Source organism: Cherax quadricarinatus, chromosome 24 (assembly GCF_038502225.1).
Source record: "Cherax quadricarinatus isolate ZL_2023a chromosome 24, ASM3850222v1, whole genome shotgun sequence".
NCBI lineage: Eukaryota > Metazoa > Arthropoda > Malacostraca > Decapoda > Parastacidae > Cherax > Cherax quadricarinatus.
Window position 1 is genome coordinate 10169685 of NC_091315.1, and position 27516 is coordinate 10197200.

The 27516-nt window shown below is 38.6% G+C and overlaps 1 protein-coding gene across 6 annotated transcripts in view; it reads left to right on the plus strand.

Annotated features, from left to right (window-relative positions):
• LOC128690818 (uncharacterized) overlaps positions 1-27516 on the plus strand; it is a 227336-nt gene that overhangs the window by 121167 nt on the left and 78653 nt on the right. For all 6 annotated transcript variants that reach the window (XR_011392369.1, XM_070088165.1, XM_070088164.1 and 3 more), the window contains exons 5-9: positions 5016-5150; positions 6671-6805; positions 9772-9917; positions 12236-12398; positions 13188-13340. Coding sequence is in view for 5 of the 6 variants with exons in the window: in XM_070088165.1 (XP_069944266.1) it covers positions 5016-5150; positions 6671-6805; positions 9772-9917; positions 12236-12398; positions 13188-13340 (732 nt within the window). In the remaining variant the exon portion in view is untranslated. The remainder of the gene's footprint in view (positions 1-5015; positions 5151-6670; positions 6806-9771; positions 9918-12235; positions 12399-13187; positions 13341-27516) is intronic.

Consider the following 27516-nt stretch of genomic DNA (forward strand, 5'->3'; position numbering starts at 1 on the left):
ACCCTCCACCACATACAAACATTGCATGTTTATATGTTATGTAATGTGTTTCTTACATAATTTTGAAGAAAATATCATAGATGGATTAATGAAAATGTCTATATTAACGTAAAATAAGACATTTAATGTGCCCAAGAGTGATTATTATTACATACTACAGTGGACCCCCGGTTAACGATATTTTTTCACTCCATAAGTATGTTCAGGTGCCAGTACTGACCGAATTTATTCCCATAAGGAATATTGTGAAGTAGATTAGTCCATTTCAGACCCCCAAACATACACGTTCAAACGCACTTACATAAATACACTTACATAATTGGTCGCATTCGGAGGTAATCGTTATGCGGGGGTCCACTGTATTAGTATTACTAAGGCGTTAAGACTAGAGGGACACTGAATGAACAAGTAACAAAGGCATGTTTATATGTTATGTAATGTGTTTCTTACATAATTTTGAAGAAAATATCATAGATGGATTAATGAAAATGTCTATATTAACGTAAAATAAGACATTTAATGTGCCCAAGAGTGATTATTATTACATACTATTAGTATTACTAAGGCGTTAAGACTAGAGGGACACTGAATGAACAAGTAACAAAGGCATGTTTATATGTTATGTAATGTGTTTCTTACATAATTTTGAAGAAAATATCATAGATGGATTAATGAAAATGTCTCTATTAACTTAAAATAAGACATTTAATGTGCCCAAGAATGAGTCACGAACGTATGAGCTGCCCAGGTGCACACGTCTGGTACCAACGATTTCCAAGCGGATGTACGAAACCCAGGGGGACATTTCGCAAAAGAAATGTGCTCAAAATCCGACTTGTACGATTTCTGCACCAGCCAAAAACCGGGGGTCCACTGTATGTAATACTTTTATAATTGACCATTTGTTCATTAGCTACTTTATTGTACTTATGATTGTAGTTAATGGCATAAGAAATCCTACTTAATAGTCTAATGTCTATATCTTAAGTAACATTTAAGCATTAGGATTAGTTTGTCTGAAATATATTGTATAATCAGTGGCTGTCTTTTGTGCTTACCAGTGTTTAATTACATGTCAATTACATTATTTGTACTGCATAAAGAAATAAAAAATTGTGTTGTTTTCCTGAAGATTAAAAAAAATTGTGTTTATGAATGTCCACCATTATGCAGGATTATTTTAGGTATTTATGATAATTAATATCATATTTTATGCCAAAACATATAGAGAAAGCATAATAAATCTGAGTGAATAAGCAAAGTCAATTTGATCATTAAAATGCATACTCTTTGAAACTAGCTTCAAGCTCTTATATGTTTGTACTAATTTTGAATATATTATGTTGTGCAATGATGTGAGGGAAGTTGATAGGGGGGACAATCTGGTGTGTTGTCATCTTCTTACAGTGCACTTCTTTTTCTCCCCACTCCTTTTATAGATATTCACTTCCACAAAACACAAGTCAGAACTTGTTCTGCAGGTGTACAGTAAGGCCCCGCATTAAGGCGTTTTGCTTTACTGCGTTCTCCTAATATGGCGATTTCAAATTATGACCAAAACTCTCATTACGGCTCCCCCTGTCTTTCTAATATGGCACATGCCACCTGGTTTGTTTACATTCTCTGTGGGCACCATGTCTCTCCATTATGTTAGGAAACTTTCCAAAATTTCAAGTGCTTTAAAGTTACAGTGGTCCCTCGCTTTTCGTAGTTCTTGGCAATCGTAAATTTCGCCAATCATAGGGGTATTTTCGTATAAACATGGACTCGCTTTTCATAGGTTGACTCGCGAATAGTAGTACGTCCGGGACGCGTACGCACAGTGTGAGCCGGGGCGGCCTCCCTACCCAGCCAGTCTGGCATTGTTTACCAGTGAGTGAAGGTCCCCTCAAGTGCTCCTACGAAATATTTCATAATATTCCACTCATTTTAGTGCTTGCAAGTACTAAATAAGCTACCATGGCTCCAAAGAAAGCTCCTAGTGCCAAGCCTGTGGTAAAGAAGGTGAGAAATACGTACAGTGACAAAGTCTTGGGGCATTTTAGGGAAGTGTTAAAGAGATGCCAGAAACAGAGCTCTCTCCACAGTTACTTTGCGAGACAGGACTAGAGTGACTCTCAAGGTGGTCCTAGTGGCATTAAGAAACAGAGAAGAGAAGCAACCCCAGAGAAGCAATTGGTACCTGAGGTGTTGCTGGAAGGGGATTCCCCTTCCAAACTGTAAACAATCCAATCTCTCTCCTCCTCCAGTCTCCCATACACTAAGAAAAATCTCCAATAAAGGTAAGTGTTATGCTGTTAATGTTTCATTCATCATTTCCCTTTGTATTGTTTATATACTACATGTATATTTCATATAAAAAAATTTTTTTGTTTTAATACTTCTGGGTGTCAGGAACGGATTAATTGTATTTACATTATTTCTTATGGGGAAAATTGATTCGCAAATCGTAAATTTCGTTTATAGTAGCTCCTCCAGGAACGGATTAATTACGAAAAATGAGGAACCACTGTATTTCATATTTTATATATACAGTGGACCCCCGGTATTCGATGGCATCGGTATTCGATAAATCCGTTATTCGATGCATTATATCGCAAAAAATTTTCCTCGGTATTCGATTGAAAACCCGGTATTCGATACGATTCGTACGAGACCTGTCCATGTGTGGCCAGAACTGCCCCGTGTGTGCCAGTGTTTACAAGCCAGCCAGTATGCGCGCATCTAAGGATACATTCGGTACATTCCATATTATCTATATTATCACTGTGTTTGGTGCTTATTTCTGCAAAATAAGTCACCATGGGCCCCAAGAAAGCTTCTAGTGCCAACCCTGTGGTAAAAAGGGTGAGAATTAGTATGGAAATTAAGAAAGATTTTGAAGGGTTTGGGGCTAACCCTGAGAAGCCTATGCCAGTTGTGGAATCCATTGTGTCTACTTCAAAAATTAAGGAAATGTGTGCACAGTGGGTTGAAGTGCAAACCTTTATGGATGAAAATCACCCTAACACAGCTATTGCAAGCCGTGCTGGTGACTATTACAATGACAATGTTGTGGCCCATTTTAGACAAATCGTAAAGGAACGGGAGGTACAGAGCTCTATGGACAGATTTGTTGTGCGACAGAGGTCCAGTGACTCTCAAGCTGGTCCTAGTGGCATTAAAAGAAGAAGGGAAGTAACCCCGGAAAAGGACTTGCTACCTCAAGTCCTAATGGAAGGGGATTCCCCTTCTAAACACTAACACCTCTCCCCTCCTCCCATCCCATCAATCATCACCTGATCTTCATTAAAGGTAAGTGTCAATTATTTTATTGTTATTGTAATCATTCTATTGCATTAAACTTAATATTTCATGTAGTAAAATTTTTTTTTTCATACTTTTGGGTGTCTTGCATGGATTAATTTGATTTCCATTATTTCTTATGGGGAAAATTGATTCAGTTTTCGATATTATCGGTATTCGATGAGCTCTCAGGAACGGATTAATATCGAATACCGGGGGTCCACTGTACTCTGATAATTATACTTATGTGTACCTGTACCTAAGTAAACTTACACGCTGTGCTGGCACGTAGGTACACATTAAAATCACTATGAGTGTCTGATTAGTCTTGAAAATGCCATATTAATAATGTTAATAATAATAACACAATAATAATCACTCTGATTCACATTAAATGTCATATAAAATGTTAATATAGACATTTTGCTTAATCCATCTATGATATTTTTTTTAAATTATATAATAAACATGCTACATAACATATAAACATGATAAATATACCCACAGTAGAATAAATTAACATAAATATGAGATGTTTTTCCAGACGGCTTGCGGAGTGAACTAAAACCATACACATCCGGCTGGTTTGTTTACAAAACTCACGAACCTACAACTCTCTCATGTACTTATTCTCTCTCTCTCTCTCGTTCATTCATTTGTTCATGTTTACTCACATCTCACCCTACATTAAGACTACAAATATATTAAGGTAAGCAATGAGCTTACTGTATATGCACTTTATCGCTCTAGGACGCTTTAAATGCCTAGTATATAATGTGTGGGTAGGGTGGCCAGATGGGCTACAATACCTACCACACTTTGATACCTACCTACTCTACTATTCACCTTGCACCCTATATTAAGGCCATTAAGCTTACAAATATTTTAAGGTAAGTAATGAGTGTCATTTGATGCATTTTATTGCTCTAGGGCTCTTTAAATGTCAAAGTATATTACATGTGGGTGGTGTGGGGTGGGGTGTCCTGGCTGGCTACCATACCTACCACACCTAACTTCTTACAATAAACACTATTCACTTCTAACCCTACATTAAGACTACAAATATTTTGAGGTAAGTAATGATTGTACTGTATGTGAATTTTACTTTTTATTGTGTTTTATTGTTCTATTGCTAACTTAATATATGTTAGTTTAAACTTATTATCTGACATTTATAAATGGAAATAAATGGTGTTCTGCTTTCTGGCGATGTCTACTTTCTGGCAATAGCCTGGAACCTAACTTACCATATAAGTGGGGCCCTACTGTATATGTGGTCTGTAATTTGTGCCCCTCCTTGTTTCTTAAGATTACATGTGTAAAATGAAGATTTTACTTAAATTATTCACTTGGAGGGTAATTGACCAAGGATAACCCAAGAAAGTCAAGCATTGTGGTTTATTTCCATTGTGGTCCATTGATCCTTTTTCCTAGGATGCAACCTACAACCAGGTACTGAACCAATGTGCTGTTAGGTAGACAGAGGCAGTAGGTGTAGGAAACTTGCCTATTTGTTTCCACCATCTTGGATAAGAATGTGCATGTCAAGCACTTTTCTCTTAAATATTAATTCCAGGGATAACTAGTCATTAATATGTAGAAAATAGTATGACTTTTCCCTCATTATTCATGAAAACATGAATTTCATTATAAAATTCTTTACATTATTTACCAGTAAAGCTCCAATTTTCTCACCTGGTCACTAAAGTTTTTATTATCTGCATATTCAGGATGTGAGCGCTGCTGCTTTTAAGATCAAGTCTGGTGTTATGAACACACCTTGCACAAAGTCTCACATGTCCAGTTTCACCAACATGGAGATATTCTTCAAGAAAGAGTTCAACCAGTATACTGGCAGCTTCAAGGTCAGCATTATCTTTGGCTACATGTAAAATAGATTTTCAGTTCTTAATTGCTTTATTTCTTGATACATTTATCACTGATAAAATGTCACATTTTTTCAAACTGGCTTGCAGATTGTGAATGTTTTTCATTCTTTTTTACTTTCTACTTCTTCCTTTATGTCTTTTTTTTATTTTACTCTTATCAAAATTTTGTTCCTATGTACAGAGTTAAAATTTCTTGTTTTACCGTAACACTTTATGGCAATTACTGTATATGTCCACAATTTCTGTATCACAATATTGATTGTTTCAGTTCAAGATTAAAGTATTGTTGCTAGCTTTGATGGTGGAACATATGGAGGATGGAGGAGGCAAGTGTGTGGTTATATATATGGATGGTTACTTTACCAAGGAGATTTTTGTAACAGTAGGTGTCAAAGCTTCTGTAACTCACAGATTGTGACAAGCAGGTTATTGCTACTTTAACAACCCAGGATTTCATCAAGACAAGTGGTAAAAAGCGTTTCCTCAGCAGTTAATTAATAATTAAAGCTAAAAGTAGAATGACCAAACATTAGGTTAAAATTTACACTAAAGTAAGTTTTAAGTCCTTTGTTTCATTTCTCCTCTTATTAATATTCTTTTTTTATGTAGAATGGTAAACTATCAATGATTTCTGTTGCAGATACTTAGGTTAATAACAACTAATTCTTTTTTTAAACACATTGGCCTTCTCCTAGGGTGACCTGAAGAAGAAGAAGAGATGAAAATTTTTCTTCTTTATAGATTTAGTAAGCCAACTAGATTTATAAATTATTTATGATGATACGTTCACTTAATCGGGATATTGACAAGATAATGTTAAAGTACAGGTACAACATGGATTTTCCAGACACTGATGGTCAGGAAACTCTTACAATCCATACAAATTTACTAGCAGGAACTTGAAATTCCTGCAGCAATGTATTTACCACCCAACTGTATGTCACTTATCCAACTCCAAGACCAAGGAATACTGCACTCTCTAAAGGCAAAAAAACTCAGTAATCCAGAAAGGCTTTGAAACCAGAGGGTCCAGAAAATCGATGTTGTACCTGCACTTTAACTGAATAATAAAAAAACTAAACATTGGAAGGGACCCTTGTTGCAATTCTAATTTTAATCATAGGACAAACAGGTGCTGCAACATGGACGCTTTAAAGAAAATACCCTTGAACTGAGAAACAAGTGTAGCTCACATGCTGTGGTAGGAAGTTCAGATGACTATTATAAACTCTCCTACACCATTGTCCCCTGCATTTTCCCTTCATAAACATTATCTATTTCATACTCTTGTACAAAGTGCATTCAAAATATGGATCCCAGGGTATAACTTACTGAGATGTGACAGAAAGAACAGGCAACAAGGGATGGGGATTGGCTTGTATGTCACAAAATCCCTCATTTGCTCAGAATTTCTAAATATCACATAAGTACATACCTGCACTCTTATTTTCTTGTATTTTCTTTCATTCACTTTTTCAATGCACATGCTCTCCAAGGAACGTGGTGCAAGATACACGTTATTGATGTTGCCAGAGGATCAGCAAAAGAGGGGTGTTATTGCTGCATCAGCAGGCAACCATGCACTTGCTCTTTGCTACCATGGACAGGAACTGCAAATCCCAGTCACAGTGGTGAGTCTAAGAAGAATGTGCACTCTCCCTCTTTTCCCTTCTGCCCCATGTTTCTTGCTTTCTACCTGTATCTTATTGTGCTTTTGTGGCAGTAATTTTTTGCTAAATTCGAGTGGTACAACAACAGTAATTACGTATTACAAAGTTTTATGCATTATTTTTTAATTTCCTTTTATTTTTTATGTACTTTATAAATTTCAGACTGAATAAGAAAGAAATTCATGAATTACATATCTGTTTCAAATAAGATACAATAATCATGGTAAATACAATTATAGTTTTAATAAATTTGGCACCATTGTTGAGCTTTTAATCTAGTTATGGATATTTAAGTGTTCCACATTGCTCTTGTATTAACCCTTGGACTGTTTCGGTCGTATATATACGTCTTATGAGCCAGTGTGTTTGACATATATATGTGTATACTCAAAAATTTTAGCGGCTTCAAATCAAGTGGGAGAAAGCTGGTAGGCCCACATGTGAGAGAATGGGTCTGTGTGGTCAGTGTGTGCAGTATAAGAAAAATCCTGCAGCAAGCAGTGCATAATGCGACAAAAAAAAAACTGACTGTGTTTTTGGATTAAAACGCCGACTTTGAGATGTATTTTCGTATAGTATTTATGATTGTATTCTTGGTCTCATTTGATGGAATGGAAGGCATATTATAGAAACAGAGATGATTTTGATTGGTTTCACCATGAAAAGGACCTTGAAATGCTACTCAAAGTAGTGTAAATGTTCGATTTTTGCTGATGTTCAAGAGTAAACAAATGACATCATTGTCCGATAAGTGTCCAACTAGCCATTCTGATATGCAGTCACGAATGGGTTGACATTATTTATACAATTATTACAATAATGCAGTAGTCTGCATAATAATAAATCTTCTATTTTTTGTGTGACTAAAAAATCAAAATGGAAAGCAAGAGTAATATAAGAGGGGCCTGGAGACATGACTGATGAACAGAGAAAATGTAATTTTAGTGCCAGGAATGTCTGCTTTGTTCATTCTAGACCCTATTTTGAAATTAGCATATTTTTTTTTAATTTGCGTGAAATTGGCCACATTGCCAATTTCTGATCACTGTATTGGGTAGTTGAAATTGGTAAATGGGTGGTTTCTTGTACTCAATTGATAAAACAAATGGAGTTTTAAAGAAATAGCTATGAGTTAGGTTGACTGGAACAATGGAATTGGCCGAAAATAGGGCTCAAAGTGGGCAAAATCGCCAATTTGTAAATATCGCCAAGATCACTACTTCACGAGAGCGTAATTCCACAAGTTTTCCATCAAATTTTGTACTTTTGGTGTCAATAGCATCAGGAAAAGATTCTCTATCATTTCATAAGAAAAAAATAATTTTTTTTTTTAAATATTTTGCGACACTGGGAGACACTAGGATTGGAGGTTGCGACAGTCAAAGGGTTAACATTTGGAATGAGGAGTGCGATCAATATGAGGCGTTTATTAATAGCCAGTACATAGATGGATATCTCCACCTATATTTTCAATGTATACCCCTAATTTAAAATTGTTGTAAGACCATCCGTTTTTATTAACCCTTTCAGGGTCCGTCCCGTAGATCTACAGCTTTACGTTCAGGGTCCAAACTGTAGATCTACGTCATGAGCTCAGCTCACTCTGATAAACTGTGAGTGGTACATTTGGGCCTAGATATGAGAGAATACATCTATGTGGTATGTGTGCACCATATAAAACAAATCCTGCAGCACACTGTGTATAATGAGAGAGAAAAACTGAAACCAAGATTTTCGATTAAAACAGCAACTTTGCAGTGTTTTTCATATGTTTTTTATACTTGTATTTGCAATTTCTTGGTCTCATTTGATAGAATGGAAGACATATTACAGAAATAGAGATGATTTTGATTGGTTTTAGCACTGAAAATGGCTTGAAACTCAGCTCAAAGTAGCGGAAATGTTAAATTTTTGCCGATGTTCAAGAGTAAACAAACGACCTCACACGTCTAATACACGCCAGCTGGTGGGTCTAATATACATTCACAAATGTGGTGATGATATTTATACAATTATTACAATATTGCATAACAGTAAATCTTCTATTTTTTGGTGTGAATAAAAATTCATTATGTGAATAAAAAATCAAAATGGGATTTATTTGTAAAGTCTCAAAACGTAACTAATGAACCGAGGAAATGTTAGTTTAGTGCCAGGAATGCCTACATTGTTTATTCTGGATGCTATTTTGAAATTGGAATATTTTGAACTTTGTGTTAAATTGGCCAAATTACCAATTTCCGATCACTTTATTTTGTAGTTGAAACAGTTGACTTGGCAATTTCTTGTGCTCAATCGATAGAATAGAAGTAATACTAGCGAAATAGCTAAGAATTTGGTCGACTGGAATGATGTAATTGGCCTAAAATGGAAGTCAAAGTCGGCAAAATCGCCAATTCGTAAATATCGCTGACACATCAAAATTCGCGAGAGCATAATTTCGTCAATTTTCCATCAAATTTTGTACTTTTTGTTTGATTACCTTCGCAAAAAGATTCTCTACCATTTCATAAGAAAAAATAAAAAAATTTTTTTTGGGAAAATTCTTGGACACTGGGGCACCACTTCAGATTTGGGCCTTGGACCCTGAAGGGGTTAAGTACCATCACCACCTTTTTTTTTTTTTTAGCAGTAAATAATTCTCCATGGGGAAGTGGTACAGAATTCTTCCTCTATAAGCTATGCATGTTATAAGAGGTGACCAAAATGCCGGGAGCAAGGCTAGTAACCCCTTCTCCTGTATACATTACTAAAAAGAGAAACCTTTGTTTTTCTTTTTGGGCCACCCTGCTTTGGTGGGATATGGCTGATTTGTTGAAAGAAAAAAAAAATCAGTAAATAATGTGGTTTATATTGCAGCATTTTTTTTTTTTTTTTGGTGAGTGTATGTAACTGTTTAAGTAATTTGTTCTACCACCACTGTACAGGTGATGCCCTTGGTAGCACCTATCATGAAGGTACAGGCATGCAGGCAGTATGGTGCCAATGTCATTGTTAAGGGGAATGACATTGGTGAGTGCCGAGAGTATGCCCTCAGGTTGGCCAAGGAGCAGGGTCTTCTCTATGTTAATGGGTATGTTAGTTCTACATAATTATGTAATTATATGGTTGTCCTTAATCAGTTTATAATGTCCTGAGCTAGGGGCTGTATTAATAATGTTGTTTGTGGTGTTAAGAAAACCTGCATAGTTTGGTTGTGAATATACATCATCTTAGCAGGATGACCAGCAAGCATTATCAAGACCTAATTAGAACTTTGAACTCGTGATTCTTTCTGCCTAGGTATATGCACATCTCGGGAATAAAGAATTACTTGAAAAATTTACTGAACCAGCTTGAAATCATGCATGCTTTCTTGTTAAACCACCAAATAATGTGTAAAAAGTTTATCCTTACATTTCAAGGCACAATATTTAATATTTTTTAAACACATCAGCCATCTCCCACTGAGGCAGGGTGACCCCCCAAAAAAAAGAAACACTTTCACCATCATTCACACATAAACACTGTCTTTGCAGAGACACTTGGATACAGCAGTTTAGATGTCACTCCAACAGCCAATATCCTAAGCCTCTCCTTTAAAGTGTAGGCATTGTACGTCCCATTTCCAGGACTCAAGTCTGGCTAACTGGTTTCCCTGAATTCCTTCACAAAATATTACCCTGGTCACACTCCAAAAGCTTGTCAGATCCCCAAAAGCCATTTGTCTCCATTCACTCTTATCTAATACTCTCGCACATGCCTGCTGCATGTCCAAGCTCCTTGCACACAAATCCTCTTTTACCCCCCTCCCTCCATCCTTTCCTAGGACAACCCCTACCTCTCCTCCCCTCCACTACAGATTTATATAACCTCCAAGTCATCCTATTTTGCTCTATCCTCTCTAAATGGCCAAACCACCTCAACAACCCCTCCTTAGCCCTCTGAATATTAGTTTTAGTAACTCCACACCTCCTCCTAATTTCCACACTACGAATTCTCTGCATAACATTTACAATGAACATTGCCCTTAGACACGACATCACTGCCTCCAGCCTCCTCCTTGCTTCTGCATTTACAACCCATGCTTCACACACATATATACTCTCATACATTTCCTTCCTTGCCTCCATGATAATTTTTTTTGCCCCCACAGATACCTTAATGCTCCACTCACCCTTTTTCCTCAGCCAGCTGGCTGAGTGGTTAACACACTGGCCTATGAGTTTTAGGATTCATCTGCCATGGGTTCGAGCCTCAAATTTTATAGTAGTAGGTTGGTAGATAGCAACCACTCAGGGAGGTACTACTGTCCTACCAAATGAGTGTAAGACAAAAACCTGTATTCGTTTTACATGATGGCAGGAGTGCTGGCGTCTTTTTTTCTGTCTCACGAACACAAGATAACAGGTATATCTTGCCACTCTTACTTACAATTAGGTCATACTACACATTTATGTATACATACTCAGATGAGTTTTCTTTGTTTTTTCTTAACAGTTCTTGTTCTTATTATTTTCCTTTCATATCCATGGGGAAGTGGAATAAGAATCTTTCTTCCTTAAGCCATGTGTGTTGTAAAAGCCAACTAAAATGCTGGGAGCAGTGGGCTAGTAGCCCTTTTTCCCATACAGCTTATTAAAAATAAAATGAAGAAAACCTTTGTAACAGTTTTTTTTTCTTTCAACAAACCACCCATATCCCACCAAGGCAGCATGATCTAAAAAGAAAAACGAAAGTTTCTCTTTTTAAATTTAGTAATGTATACAGGAGAAGGGGTTACTGAGGCAGGGTGACCAAAAACAGAAAGAAAAACCCTAAAATAAAGAAAAAACTTTCATTATCATTCAACACTTTCACCATCATTCATACATAATCACTGTCTTTGCAGAGGTGCTCAGATACAACAGTTTAGATATCTCTCCAAACAGTCAATATCCCATACTCCTCCTTTAAAGTGCAGGCATTGTGCTTCCCACCTCCAGGACTCAAGTCCAGCTAACTGGTTGCCCTGAATCCCTTCACAAAACATTACCCTGTTCACACCCCAACAGCTCGTCAGGTCCCAGAAAACATTTGTCTCCATTCACTCCTATCTAACACGTTCATGCACGTTTGCCAGAAGTCCAAGCCCCTTGCCCACAAAACCTCCTTTATCCCCTCCCTCCAACCTTTCCTATATGAATTCAAAATAGAAAATTTGAGAAATAATTAGGATATAGGACAGAAATAACCCTTTCTCCTGTACGCATTATTCAAGTTAAAAAGTGAAACTTTTCTTTTTGGACCGCCCTGCCTTGGTGGGATACGGCCAGTTTGTTGAAAGAAGAAGAGGAGGAAGATAAGACAGAAAATATAATTATTGAGTTATTGCTATCTACTACATTTAACTTGCTCTCAATACTTCCACAGATATGACCATCCACACATCCTGGCAGGTCAGGGCACCATGGGACTGGAGATAGTAGAGCAAGTACCCAAGATTGATGCTGTGGTTATCCCAGTTGGTGGGGGTGGCCTCATTGCAGGTGTTGCACTAGCTGTCAAGGCCCTCTACCCACACATCCAAGTCATTGTAAGTTTTAACATCACTGCAATGACTTGAAAATTAAAATTACAATCTGGTGAAACTTGCTCATTAGCTTGAAAGATGCGATATAATTTTTTTTATTATAGGGTGTCATGGTCAAACCCTGAAAGAGACTTTCTACAGATAAAGATTATTACTAGTATTATTACTGCGTTCATAGAGAAATAAACCCTGTGACGTAATACAGAAAAATATAGAAGCATCAGAAACTAGACTATAATACACATGCTGCTTTGTAATTGTTTAATACACGAGATAATTATTTTAAAAGCTTTTCATAGTTATTATTCTTACTGTAAGATTTTCCTAGTTTTTCCAGTTATTGATGATAATGAAAGCTTTTCATAGTTATTTTTTTTATTATCACACCGGCCGATTCCCACCAAGGCAGGGTGGCCCGAAAAAGAAAAACTTTCACCATCATTCACTCCATCACTGTCTTGCCAGAAGGGTGCTTTACACTACAGTTTTTAAACTGCAACATTAACACCCCTCCTTCAGAGTGCAGGCACTGTACTTCCCATCTCCAGGACTCAAGTCCGGCCTGCCGGTTTCCCTGAATCCCTTCATAAATGTTACTTTGCTCACACTCCAACAGCACGTCAAGTATTAAAAACCATTTGTCTCCATTCACTCCTATCAAACACGCTCACGCATGCCTGCTGGAAGTCCAAGCCCCTCGCACACAAAACCTCCTTTACCCCCTCCCTCCAACCCTTCCTAGGCCGACCCCTACCCCTCTGCAAATTAATGTCTGATTTTGTGGGTTGGCAGGGAGTGGAATCAGAGCGGTGTGCCAGCTTTAGTGCTGCCATGAAGGCTGGAAAACCTGTATATGTGAAGGCTGAGTCTACTTTGGCTGACGGTCTAGCTGTCCCCATGGTTGGTGTCAATGCCTTTGCTACAGCATCCCGTCTTGTTGATAAGGTGAGTTTGAGGAGGAAGTAAAATATGAAAGTACAGGATTTTGTATAAAATATGTACTGTATAAATGGCACAGTACTGTTGAGTAAATTTCCTTGTATGTAGGAGGCATTGAACTGAAGCCATTTTGAATGTGTGGATTTTCTGGATATATATTCAAGATTGTAGGTAGTAGGTTGGTAGACAGCAACCACCCAGGGAGGTACTACTGTCCTGCCAGGTGACTGTGAAACAGAAACTTGTAACTGTTTTACATGATGGTAGGATTGCTGATGTCTTTTTTCTGTCTCATAAACATGCAAGATTTCAGGTACATCTTGCTACTTCTACTTACACTTAGGTCACATTACTCATAAATGTACAAGCATATATATACATACTCCTCTGGGTTTTCTTCTATTTTCTTTTTAGTTCTTGTTCTTGTTTATTTCCTCTTATCTCCATGGGGAAGTGGAACAGAATTCTTCCTCCGTAAGCCATGCGTGTCATAAGAGGCGACTAAAATGCCAGGAGCAAGGGGCTAGTAACCCCTTCTCCTGTATATATTACTAAATTTAAAAGGAGAAACTTTCGTTTTTCCTTTTGGGCCACCCCGCCTCGGTGGGATACGGCCGGTGCGCTGAGAGAAAGAAAGATATATATATATGTGCGTGGATGTTGTGTGAATGATAAGAAAGAGATGATTGTGGATGTTATGAATGAGAAGAAGCTGGATGTCCTGGCTTTAAGTGAAATAAGGTGAGTGGTGCATTGAGGTATATGTGGAGGTAAAAAATGTTATCTATAGAGGCAAAGAAGGGAATGTATGAAAGTATAGTAGTACCAACACTCTTATATGGGTGTGAAGCTTGGGTTGTAAATGCTGCAGCGAGGAGGCGGTTGGAGGCAGTGGAGATGTCCTGTCTAAGGGCAATGTGTCGTGTAAATATTATGCAGAAAATTCGGAGTGTGGAAATTGGGAGAAGGTGTGGAGTTAATAAAAGTATTAGTCAGAGGGCTGAAGAGGGTTTGTTGAGGTGGTTTGGTCATTTAGAGAGAATGGATCAAAGTAGAATGACATGGAGAGCGTATAAATCTGTAGGGGAAGGAAGGCGGGATAGGGGTCGTCCTCGAAAAGGTTGGAGGGAGGGGGTAAAGTAGGTATTGTGGGCGAGGGGTTTGGACTTCCAGCAAGCGTGCATGAGCGTGTTAGATAGGAGTGAATGGAGACAAATGGTATTTGGGACCTGACGAGATTAGTTAGAGTGTGAGCAGGGTAATATTTAGTGAAGGGATTCAGGGAAACCGGTTATTTTATATAGCTGGACTTGAGTCCTGAAAATGGGAAGTACAATGCCTGCACTCTAAATGAAAGTGTTGAATATTGATGAAAGTATTTTCTTTTTGGGGATTTTCTTTCTTTTTGGGTCACCCTGCCTCGGTGGGAGATGGCCAACTTGTTAAAAAAAAAAAAAATACGCACATCTAGGGTTTTTCTTCTTTTTTCTTACTAGCTCTTGTTCTTGTTTTTTTTCTCTGTATTGTCCATGGGGAAGTGGAAAAGAATCTTTCCTCCGTAAGCCATGCGTGTTGTATGAGGCGACTAAAATGCCGGGAGCAATGGGCTAGTGACCCCTTCTCCTGTGCACATTTACTAAAAATCAGAAGAAGAAAAACTTTATAAATCTGGGATGCTTGAATGTGCGTGGATGTAGTGCGGATGATAAGAAAGAGACGATTGCTGATGTTATGAATAAAAAGAAGTTGGATGTCCTGGCCCTAAGCGAAACAAAGCTGAAGGGGGTAGGCGAGTTTCAGTGGGGAGAAATAAATGGGATTAAGTCAGGAGCACCTGAGAGAGTTAGAGCTAAGGAAGGGGTACCAATAATGTTGAAGGACCAGTTATGGAAGGAGAAGTGGGAATATAAATCTGTAAATTCAAGGATTATGTGGATTAAAATAAGGGTTGGATGTGAAAAGTGGGTCATAATAAGCATGTATGCACCTGGAGAAGACAGGAGTGTAGGGGAGAGAGAGAGATTTTGGGAGATGTTAAGCGAATGTATAGGAACCTTTGAACCAAGTGAGAGAGTAATTGTGGTAGGGGACCTAAATGCTAAAGTAGGAGAAACATTTAGAGAGGGTTTGGTAGGTAAGTTTGGGGTGCCATGTGTAAATGATAATGGGAGCCCTTTGATTGAACTTTGTATAGAAAGGGGTTTAGTTATAAGTAATATGTATTTTAAGAAAAGGAGGATAAATAAGCATACAAAACATGATGTAGGGTGTAATGACAGTAGTTTGTTGGACTATGTATTGGTAGATAAAAGACTGTTGAGTAGACTTCAGGATGTACATGTTTATAGAGGGGCCACATATATCAGATCACTTTCTAGTTGTAGCTACAGTGAGAGTAAAAGGTAGATGGGATACAAGGAAAATAGAAGCAGCAAGTAAGAGAAAGGTGAAGGTGCATAAATTAAAAAAGGAGGCAGTTAGGGTAAGACATAAACAACTTTTGGAGGATAGTTGGGCTAGTGAGAGTATAGGCAATGGGGTCGAAGATGTATGGGGTAGGTTTAAGAATGTAGTGTTAGAGTGTTCAGCAGAAGTTTGTGGTTACAGGAAAGTGGGTGTGGGAGGGAAGAAGAGCGATTGGTGGAATGATATAAAGAAAGTAGTAAGGGAGAAAAAGTTAGCATATGAGAGGATTTTACAAAGTAGAAGTGATACAAGGAGGGAAGAGTATATGGAGAGAAAAAGAGAGGTTAAGAGAGTGGTGAAGCAATGTAAAAAGAGAGCAAATGAGAGAGTGGGTGAGATGTTATCAACAAATTTTGTTGAAAATAAGAAAAAGTTTTGGAGTGAGATTAATAAGTTGAGGGAGCCTAGGGAACAAATGGATTTGACAGTTAACCCTTTCAGGGTTTTCGACATACTGGTACGGCTTACGCACCAGGGTTATTGACGTACTAGTACGCCTAAATTCTAACGCCTTCAAATCTAACGAGAGAAAGCTGGTAGGCCTACATATGAAAGAATGGGTCTTTATGGTCAGTGTGCGCAGTATAAAAAAAATCCTGCAGCACACAGTGCGTAATGAGAAAAAAAAACTTTGACCATGTTTTTGGATTAAAACAGTGACTTTGCACTGTATTTTTGTATGGTATTTATGGTTGTATTCTAGTTTTCTTGGTCTCATTTTATAGAATGGGAGACATATTACAGAAATTGAGATGATTTTGACTGGTTTCACAATGAAAACTACCTTGAAATTGAGCTCAAAGTAGCAGAAATGTTCGATTTTTACCAAAGTTCAAAAGTAAACAAATCATGCCAAGCGTCCATTACACGTCAACTGGTGAATCTAATATTCTTTCACAAGTGTGCTGATATTATTTATACCATTTCTACACTAATGCAGTAGTCTGCATAACAGTAAATCTATTATTTGTAAGAATAAAAATTCAAAGTGGAAAGCAAAAGAGATGTAAGAGAGGCCTGGGGATGTGACTAATGAACAGATAAAATGTTATTTTAGTGCTAGGAATGTCTTCTCTTGTTTATTCTGGACCCTATTTGGAAATTGGCATCTTCTGAAATTTGTGTGAAATTGGCAAAATTGCCAATTTCTGACCACTTTATTGGATAATTGAAATTGGTAAATGGGTGGTTTCTTGTACTCATTCGATAGAAAAAATGGAGTTCTAGCGAAATAAATATGATTTTTGTCGACTAGTACACAGGAATTGGCCGATGTTTACACATCGGCGAGACCGCTAACTTCGCGAGAGCATAATTCCATAAGTTTTCTATCAAATTTCATTCTTTTGGTGTCCTTATGATCAGGAAAAGATTCTCTAGTTTTTCATAAGAAATTTTTTTTTTTTCCGAAAAATTTTTGACCCTGAGAACAAGTTTAGGAGAGGGCCTCTTGACCCTGAAAGGGTTAAAAATAGGAGAGGAGAGTTATTAAATGAAGAGTTAGAGGTATTGGGAAGATGGAGGGAAAATTTTGAGGAATTGTTAAATGTTGATGAAGAGAGGGAAGCTGTGATTTCGTGTATAGGGCAAGGACGAATAACATCTTGTAGGAGTGAGGAAGAGCCAGTTGTGAGTGTGGGGGAAGTTCATGAGGCAGTGGGTAGAATGAAAGGGATTAAGGCAGCTGGGATTGATGGGATAAAGATAGAAATGTTAAAAGCAGGAGGGGATATAGTTTTGGAGTGGTTGGTGCTATTATTTAATAAATATATAGAAGAGGGTAAGGTACCTAGGGATTGGCAGAGAGCATGCATAGTTCCTTTGTATAAAGGCAAAGGGGATAAAAGAGAGTGCAAAAATTATAGGGGAATAAGTCTGTTGAGTATACTTGGTAAAGTGTAGGGTAGAGTTATTATTGAAAGAATTAAGAGTAAGACAGAGAGTAGGATAGCAGATGAACAAGGAGGTTTTAGGAAAGCTAGGTCGTGCCCAAGGGTTAGGCAAGTGAAGAATTCCCAAGTATTAAGATCCCAAGAAGTTGCAGTGTCTGACAGGATTGTAGATGAATGGTTCAGAGAACTGACACGTTGATAAATTAGACACATGTGCAACTCTTGGGTATCCTTATTGAGGACTGATGAAGCCACTGTGTGGGAAAATGTTTCCTCAATAAAGATACCCAAGAGTTGCACATGTGTCTAATTTATCAACGTGTCGGTTCTCTGAACCATTCATCTACAATCCTGTCAGACACTGCAACTTCTTGGGATCTTAATACTTGGGAATTTTTCACTTGCCTAACCCTTGGGCACGACCTACTTCCACATTGGACAAATGTGACACCACCTACGACTGCTGCACCTCTCCAACCTACTTCCACATTGGACAAATGTGACACCACCTACGACTGCTGCACCTCTCCTGCCTACGGTATATAAGCTGCTTCTCCGCACATATGCTGTATTCTATTCACGATTGATGGACTGACCACATCGACTCAAGGTTGAGAGACTGATTACCTCATTCTCATCCTGTTCTTCACGCTTCTCCTTTGTATGGACTGATGAAGCCACTGTGTGGCGAAATGTTTCCTCAATAAAGATACCCAAGAGTTGCACATGTGTAATTTATCAAAGTGTCGGTTCTTTCAACCATTCATCTACAATAATAAGCTCAAATATCTTTTAGGGCAGAAAGAAGGAATTTATAGGCATATCAGAAGAGGTGAGGGTCATCTTATGAATCAGTATATTGACATTAACCTTTTCAGGGTCGCCAGGCCCTCTCCGAGACTTGTTCTCAGGGTCGCCAAATTTCAAAAAAAAAAAAAAATATTTTTTCTTATGAAAAGATAGAGAATCTTTTCCTGATCACAATGACACCAAAAGTATGAAATTTGATGGAAAACTTAGGGAATTATGCTCTCGCGAAGTTAGTGGTCTCAACAATGTTTACACATCGGCGATTTTGCCCACTTTGAGCCCTATTTTCGGCCAATTCCAGTGTACTAGTCGACAAAAATCATAACAATTTTGCTAGAACTCCATTTTTTCTATCGAATGAGTACAAGAAACCACCCATTTACCCATTTCAACTATCCAATAAAGTGGTCAGAATTTAGCAATTTTGCCAATTTCACACAAATTTCAAAGGATGCCAATTTCCGAATAGGGTCCAGAATAAACAAGAAAGACATTCCTGGCACTAAAATAACAAGTTTTCTGTTCGTTAGTCACGTCCCCAGGCCCCTCTTATATTTCATTGGCTTTCCACTTTGAATTTTTATTCTTACAAAAAAATAGAAGATTTACTGTTATGCAGACTACTGCATTAGTGTAGAAGTGGTATAAATAATATCAGCACACTTGTGAAAGTATAATAGACTCACCAGTTGACGTGTAATGGACGCTTGGCATGATTTGTTTACTTTTGAAGTTTGGTAAAAATCAAACATTTCTGCTACTTTGAGCTCAATTTCAAGGTATTTTTCATTGTAAAACCAGTCAAAATCATCTCAATATCTGTAATATGTCTTCCATTCTATAAAATGAGACCAGGAAAACTAGAATACAACAATAAATATCATACGAAAATACAGTGCAAAAGCGCTGTTTTAATCCAAAAACACTGTCGAAGTTTTTTTTCTCATTACACACTGTGTGCTGCAGGATTTTTTTTATACTGTGCACACTGACCACATAAACTTATTCTTTCATATGTAGGCCTACCAGCTTTCTCTCACTAGATTTGAGGGCGCTAGAATTTAGGCGTACTAGTACGTCAAAAACCCTGGTGCGTAAGCCGTACTAGTATGTCCGAAACCCTGAAAGGGTTAAGAGGGACATTAAAAAGGGGATAAGAAAAGCTAACCGGGAGTATGAAATTAAAGTTGCTAGGGATTCGAAAACTAACCCACAATGTTTTTTCCAGGTGTATAGAACAAAAGCTAGATATAATAGTTCCCCTTAAAAATATCTATGGGCATTTTACTGACAAAGAGAATGAATTGTGCTCGATTTTAAATAATTATTTTCTCTCGATTTTTACACAGGAAGACACTAACAGTATCCCAGTAATTAATTTTTATAGTGGACCTGAAGAAGATAAATTATGTAACATCACAGTCACTAGTGAAATGGTTATGAAACAAATAGACCAGTTGAAACAAAATAAATTGCCGGGTCCTGATGAGCTTTTTTCAAGGGCTCTTAAGGAATGTAAAATGGAACTCTATGAACCATTAACTAATATTTTTAATTTATCTCTTCAGACAGGTGTAGTGTCTGATATGTGGAAGATGGCTAATGTAATTCCTATTTTTAAAGCAGGGGACAAGTTGTTACTGTTAAATTACTGGCCAATAAGCTTGACCTCAGTTGTAGGCAAATTACTAGAGTCAATTATAGCTGAGTTTATAAGAAGCCATCTGGATAAGCATAATCTGATTATTGATACTCAGCATGGATTCACGAGAGGCTGTTCTTGTCTAACTAATTTATTAACTTTCTTCAGTAAAGCTTTTGAGGCTGTTGATCACGATAAAGAATTTGAGATTGTTTATTTAGATTTTAGTAAGGCTTTTGATAGAGTACCGCAACAAAGTCTGTTAACCCGTAAACGGTCCAAACGTATATATACAGGTCTCCCTCAACATTTGCGGGCTTCACACATTCGCGAATTCCCAACTGCCAAATTCCCAACCGCCAAATTATATTTAAGTTTCCCACCACCCACGAGTCCCTACTATCCTCCCTCCAACCCCCAAAACTGGCAGCCAGCCCTCCCACCACTCAGTGTAGTGAGTGTTATGTTTGTTCATTATTTGCTATTAAACTACAGTATAAATAATGTTAACCCATTCATGACTGAATATTGGAATGGCTATTCGGACAGGTATTGGATGGTGACATCATGTGTTTACTCTTGAACACAGCAAAGAGTCAAACATTTCTGCTACTGCTAATAATAATAATAATAATAATAATAATAATATGATAGCATTGAAGGAAAGTGTACAGAAATACAAGGGTTGAAGTAGTGGTGGAGTCTCCACACACTTCCAAACATTTCACAATAATTCATTGTGTTTGGTGCTTGTAGATTGAGTGTGACTGGAGTGGTAGAGGCAGCGGTTGAGGCAGCGGTTGAGGCAGCGATTGAGGCAGCGGTTGAGGCAGTGGTTGAGGCAGTGGTTGAGGCAGTGGTTGAGACAGTGGTTGAGGCAGTGGTATTTAATAAGATATATGTTATTAATAATAATAATACATATTATTAATAACATGTATTATTATTATTATTAATAACATGTTATTAAAAACCACTGCCTCAACCACTGCCTCAACTGCTGCCTCAACCGCTACCTCTACCACTGCCTCTACCATTGCCTCTACCACAGCCTCTACCGCTACCTCTACCACTGCCTCTACCATTGCCTCTACCACAGCCTCTACCACTGCCTCTACCACTGCCTCTACCACTGCCTCTACCACTGCCTCTACCACTGCCTCTACCACTGCCTCTACCACTGCCTCTACCACTGCCTCTACCACTGCCTCTACCACTGCCTCTACCACTGCCTCAACCACTGCCTCAACCACAGCCTCAACCACTGCCTCTACCAATGCCTTTACCACTCCGGTCGCACTCAGTCTACAAGCACCAAACACAATGAATTATTGTGAAATGTTTGGAAGAGAGCGGAGACTAATACTTACTCCAGCATAAACAAAGCCACACTGACTGACGGTGCGTCAACCACTTCTTCCACCACTCCTTCAACCCTTGTATTTTTGTACTATTTCCTTCTTCAATTCTATCGTATTAATAATAATAATAATAATAATAATAATAATAATAATAATAATAATAATACGATAGAATTGAAGTAGGAAATTGTACAAAAATACAAGGGTTGAAGCAGTGGTGGAAGAAGTGGTTGAGGCATGGTCAGTGTGGCTTTGTTTATGCTGGAGTGCGCATTAGTCTCCACACTCTTTCAAACATTTCACAATAATTCATTGTGTTTGGTGCTTGTAGATTGAGTGCAACTGCTACATAATTAACCATGGGCCCAAAGAAACTTGCTAGTGCCAGCCCTTTGGTAAAGAAATTGAGAAACACGATATAATTGAAGAAAGAAATTGTACCAAAATATGAGCAGTGCACCGCAGTGGTTGAGGCACTGGTGGAGGCAGTGGTTGGGGCAGTGGCATTTAATAACATATATGTTATTAAACCATAACATGTATGTATTTAGTACAATATTTTACAACATTTTCATGTATTTTATGATTGTTCACGGTTCAACAAGTTAAGGAAGCAGTATTGTATTATATTTACCTATGATATATTGGGGCACCAAACATTCGTGATTTTTCAACATTCGCAAAGGTCTTGATCCCCTAACCCTCGCGAATGTTGAGGGAGACCTGTACGTTTTTACCACTAGTGCCCCAAACGTATATATACGTTTTATTTTTCCTGCCTTCAAATTTGGCACGATTGGCCTGAGATGCCTTGTCAGCATAGAATGGGTCCTAACACTCAGTGTGCGTGGTATTAAAAAATCTGGGACCACTTAGTACCTTGTGGGAGCACCAGTTCAAATGAGTGCCAGCTAGAGCAAACAGTGCAGCAAACACCTGGGATTCACTGATGTCATGTAGTATTAACACTCAGATTTTAAGAGGAAAGTGATTTTGACCCTGAGTTTAGTGGCTTTGAGATGGATGTGGCCACAAGTGGTCGAGGAAATATAAAAAAACCTCGATAATAACCCATGTGCAATATTTGTGCAACACCTTTTCAGAATGTCTTATAACCTTTGCACTAAATCAAGGGAAACAATTCTGGCTGGCTGGCAGGCTGGCTGGTTGGCAGGCTGGCTGGCTGGCTGCCTGGCTGGCTGCCTGGCTGGATGACTGACTGACTGATTGGCTGGCTAGCTGCCTGGCTAGCTGGCTGGCCAGCTGGCTGGCCAGCTGTATGGTGGCCAGCTGTGTGGCTGGCCGGCTGCTGGCGGTCTGGCTCTATCTCTGTTTGTCTGTCTGTATCTATGTCTATCTCTGTCTGTCTTTGTCTATCTTTGTCTTTGTCTATCTTTGTCTTTGTCTATCTTTGTCTCTGTCTATCTGTCTCTGTCTATCCCTGTCTATCTCTGTCTGTCTGCTTCTGTCTATCTCTTTCTATCTGTCTGTCTATCTCTGTCTCACAGGTACACATAAATGCACATATACATAGTGTAAATTACCTAGGATAACCCAAAAAATCCAGACAAAGTGCTGTACTCTGCTTGAAGATGTGAGTAAAGGTGATGACACAGTCTTGTGGCTCTCTCTGAGACAGAGAGCTAGACAGATAGACAGAGAGCTTGACCGACAAACAAATAGACAGATATGTTTGTGTACCAGTGAAAACAAAGGAGGGCGATGCTCATCAAACCTCACCTCTAATCTTTTCTTATCTGCTGCACCCTCCCCCACCCTCGTGTATGCTCATCAAACATCAGCTCTTATCAGATGTTATCTTATCTTATCATGTCACTGTCAGTGGTGGACTTTGTTTTTCATGCTTCAAGGGAACTTATTATTTTATTATTACAGTGGAGCCTCGCCTAACGAACGCATCGCATAACGTTAAATCCGCCTAGCGATACATTTTAACGCAAAAATTTTGCCTCTGCTAACCCTAAAAAACTCGCTCAACGCGGTTCGTTCGAGACGTGTCCATGTGTGGCCTGAGCCCGCCTCACTTGTTACATGGGTGCCAGTGTTTACAAGCCAGCCACCGCGGTCGCTTCCAAGCATACAATTGGAACATTTCATATTATCACAGCCTTTTTAGTGATTGCACCTGCAAAATAAGTCACCATGGGCCCCAAGAAAGCTTCTTGTGCCAACCCTACAGCAAAATGAGTGAGAATTACTATGGATATGAAGAAAGAGATCATTGCTAAGTATGAAAGTGGAGTGCGTGTCTCCGAGCTGGCCAGGTTGTACACAAAACCCCAATCAACCATCGCTACTATTGTGGCCAAGAAAACGGCAATCAAGGATGCTGTTGTTGCAAAAGGTGCAACTTTATTTTCGAAACTGAGATCGCAAGTGATAGAAGATGTTGAGAGACTGTTATTGGTGTGGATAAACGAAAAACAGATAGCAGGAGATAGCATCTCTCAAGCGATCATTTGTGAAAAGGCTAGGCAGTTGCATGACGATTTAAGTAGAAAAATGCCTGCAACTAGTGATGATGTGAGTGAATTTAAGGCCAGCCAAGGTTGGTTTGAGAGATTTAAGAATTGTAGTGGCATACATAGTGTGATAAGGCATGGTGAGGCTGCCAGTTCGGACCACAAAGCGGCTGAAAAATATGTGCAGGAATTCAAGGAGTACATAGACAGTGAAGGACTGAAACCTGAACAAGTATTTAATTGTGACGAAACAGGCCTGTTTTAGAAGAAAATGCCAAACAGGACGTACATTACTCAGGAGGAAAAGGCACTCCCAGGACATAAGCCTATGAAAGACAGGCTTACTCTGTTGATGTGTGCCAATGTTAGTGGCGATTGCAAAGTGAAGCCTTTATTGTTGTATCACTCTGAAACTCCCAGAGTGTTCAGGAAAAACAATGTCCTCAAGGCTAATTTGTGTGTTCTGTGGAGGGCAAACAGTAAGGCATGGGTCACTAGGGACTTTTTCTATGACTGATTACAACATGCATTTGCCCCCACTGTGAAAAATTACCTAATTGAAAAGAAATTAGACCTTAAGTGCCTCCTGGTATTAGACAGTGCTTCTGGTCATCCTTCAGACGTGGCAGAGCGACTTTCTGCGGAAATGAGCTTCATTAAGGTCAAGTTTTTGCCTCCTAATACCACTCCTCTCCTGCAGCCCATGGACCAGCAGGTCATTTCCAACTTCAAGAAACTGTACACAAAAGCTATGTTTGAAAGGTGCTTTGTAGTGACCTCAGAAACTCAATTGACACTAAGAGAGTTTTGGAGAGATCACTTTAGCATCCTCAATTGTGTAAACATTATAGGTAACGCTTTGGAGAAAGTGACTAATAGGACCTTGAACTCTGGAAGAAACTGTGGCCAGAATGTGTAGACAAAAGGGATTTTGAAGGGTTTGAGGCTAACCCTGGGAATCCTATGCCAGTTGAGGAATCCATTGTGGCATTGGGGAAGTCCTTGGGGTTGGAGGTTAGTGGGGAGGATGTGGAAGAGTTGGTGGAGGAGGACAATGAAGAACTAACCACTGATGAGCTGCTAGATCATCTTCAACAGCAAGAGGCCACACCTGAGGAAACTGTTTCGGAGGAAGGGATAGAGAAATTGAGGAAGTTGCCTACTTCAAAGATTAAGAAAATGTGTGCAATGTAGCTTAAAGTGCAAACCTTTTTTGATGAAAATCACCCTCACACAGCTATTGCAAGCCGTGTTAGCAACCTGTACACTGACAATGTTGTGAAACGCTTTAGGAATGTCATAAAGGAACTGGAGGTACAGGCCTCTATGGACAGATATGTTGTGCGACAGAGGTCCAGTTACTCTCAAGCTGGTCCTAGTGGCATTAAAAGAAGAAGGGAAGTAACCCCAGAAAAGGACTTGCCACCTCAAGTCCTAATGGAAGGGGATTCCCCTTCTAAACACTAACACCATCAACACTCTCCCCTCCTCCCATCCCATCAATCATCACCAGATCTTCAATAAAGGTAAGTGTCATGTAATTGTGCATGTCTTCTTCAGTTTGTGTGTATTAAAATTAATATTTCATGTGGTAAAAATTTTTTTTTTTTCATACTTTGGGGTGTCAGGAACGGATTAATTTGATTTCCATTTCTTATGGGGAAAATTAATTCGCCTAACGATAATTTCGCCTAACTTTGAGCTCTCAGGAACGGATTAATAGCGTTAGCCGAGGGTCCACTGTATTACATATTCTCATTCTCCTCCTCATTCTCCTCCTCATTCTCCTCCTCATTCTCCTCCTCATTCTCCTCCTCATTCTCCTCCTCATTCTCCTCCTCATTCTCCTCCTCATTCTCATCCTCATCCTCATCCTTCTTCTCCTTCTCCTTCTCCTTCTCCTTCTCCTTCTCCTCCTCATCCTCATCCTCATCCTCATCCTCATCCTCTTTCACATATCCAAAACATTGCTGGGACATATAAATACTTTTTATATATTCCAAGACAATAGTAAATGACCAAGGCAGGTGTAAATGTCCACCTGTCAGTGTGTTTGTGACAATGTGAGTACAATTTCAGTACCTAATAGTAGTGTCAGAACAAAGATTGGTTATGAAATGACAAGAACTTCTATAAATTGTAATTATCAGAACATGAAAATTATATAAAATAATATGAAAAATAGAAAAAAGGTATATCAGCAACAATTTTGCAAGCGGCAGCACTCCATGTTGCCGTCAGGTGATCCCCAAGTGCCAACTTTGCGGCCTCATATCTCGGTAAGTACTGACTCTAAATTTTTTTTTCATCCTGTAACACTTGGAAAAATGTGATCTTTTTTTTCAATAAAAAAAAAAGATTTTTTAATTTTTCAAAATATTTGGGGCACTGGGGTAATGAATGTATATATACATTTGGACCGTTTACGGGTTAAAGAAAGTGGCAGCTCACGGCATTGGGGGAAAAATGCTCTCATGGATTGAGCCATGGCTCACAGACAGGAAGCAGAAAGTGTGCATAAATGGGGTTAAATCTGAGTGGGGATCTGTAAGAAGTGGTGTTCCACAGGGATCAGTCTTAGGCCCGTTGTTGTTTATAATATATATCAGTGATCTTGATGACGGAATTACAAATGATATGAGCAAATTTGCCGATGACACAAAGATAGGTAGGATAATTGATTCATATGTAGATATCAGGGAACTTCAGGAGGATTTAGACAAACTTAATACCTGGTCAGAAAAGTGGCAGATGCAGTTCAATGTAGATAAATGCAAGGTTCTGAAGCTCGGGAGTGTCCATAACCCTAGCACTTATAAGTTAAATAATGTAGAACTTAGCCATTCAGATTGCAAAAAGGACTTGGGGGTTATTATAAGCAGTAACCTTCAACCAAGACAGCAATGCCTAAGCATACTTAATAAGGCAAACAGATTACTGGGATTTATATCAAGAAGTGTAAGCAACAGAAGTTCAGAGGTTATATTACAGCTTTATTCATCATTAGTAAGGCCTCACCTAGATTATGCAGCTCAGTTCTGGTCTCCATATTACAGAATGGACATAAATTCATTAGAAAACATTCAGTGTAGAATGACTAAATTAATACATAGCATTAGAAATCTTCCCTATGAAGAAAGATTGAAGACCCTTAAATTAAATTCACTTGTTAGACGAAGAATGAGGGGAGACATGATTGAAGTGTATAAGTGGAAGATGAGTATCAATAAAGGAGATATAAATAAGGTCTTGAGGATATCCTTCCAAGAGAGAACACGCAGTAATGGATTCAAATTAGACAAGTTTAGATTTAGAAAGGATACAGGGAAGTGTTGGTTTGGAAATAGGGTAGTTGATGAGTGGAACAGTCTGCCTAGTAGGGTTATCGAGCTAAAACCTTGGGTAGTTTCAAATTTAGGTTGGATAAATACATGAGTGAGAGGAGTTGGATTTGAGTGGGACTTGCATATGAGTGGATAGAGTTATCAGAGCTTATTTCTTGGGTGGCATTGAAAGTTGGGTTGGGCA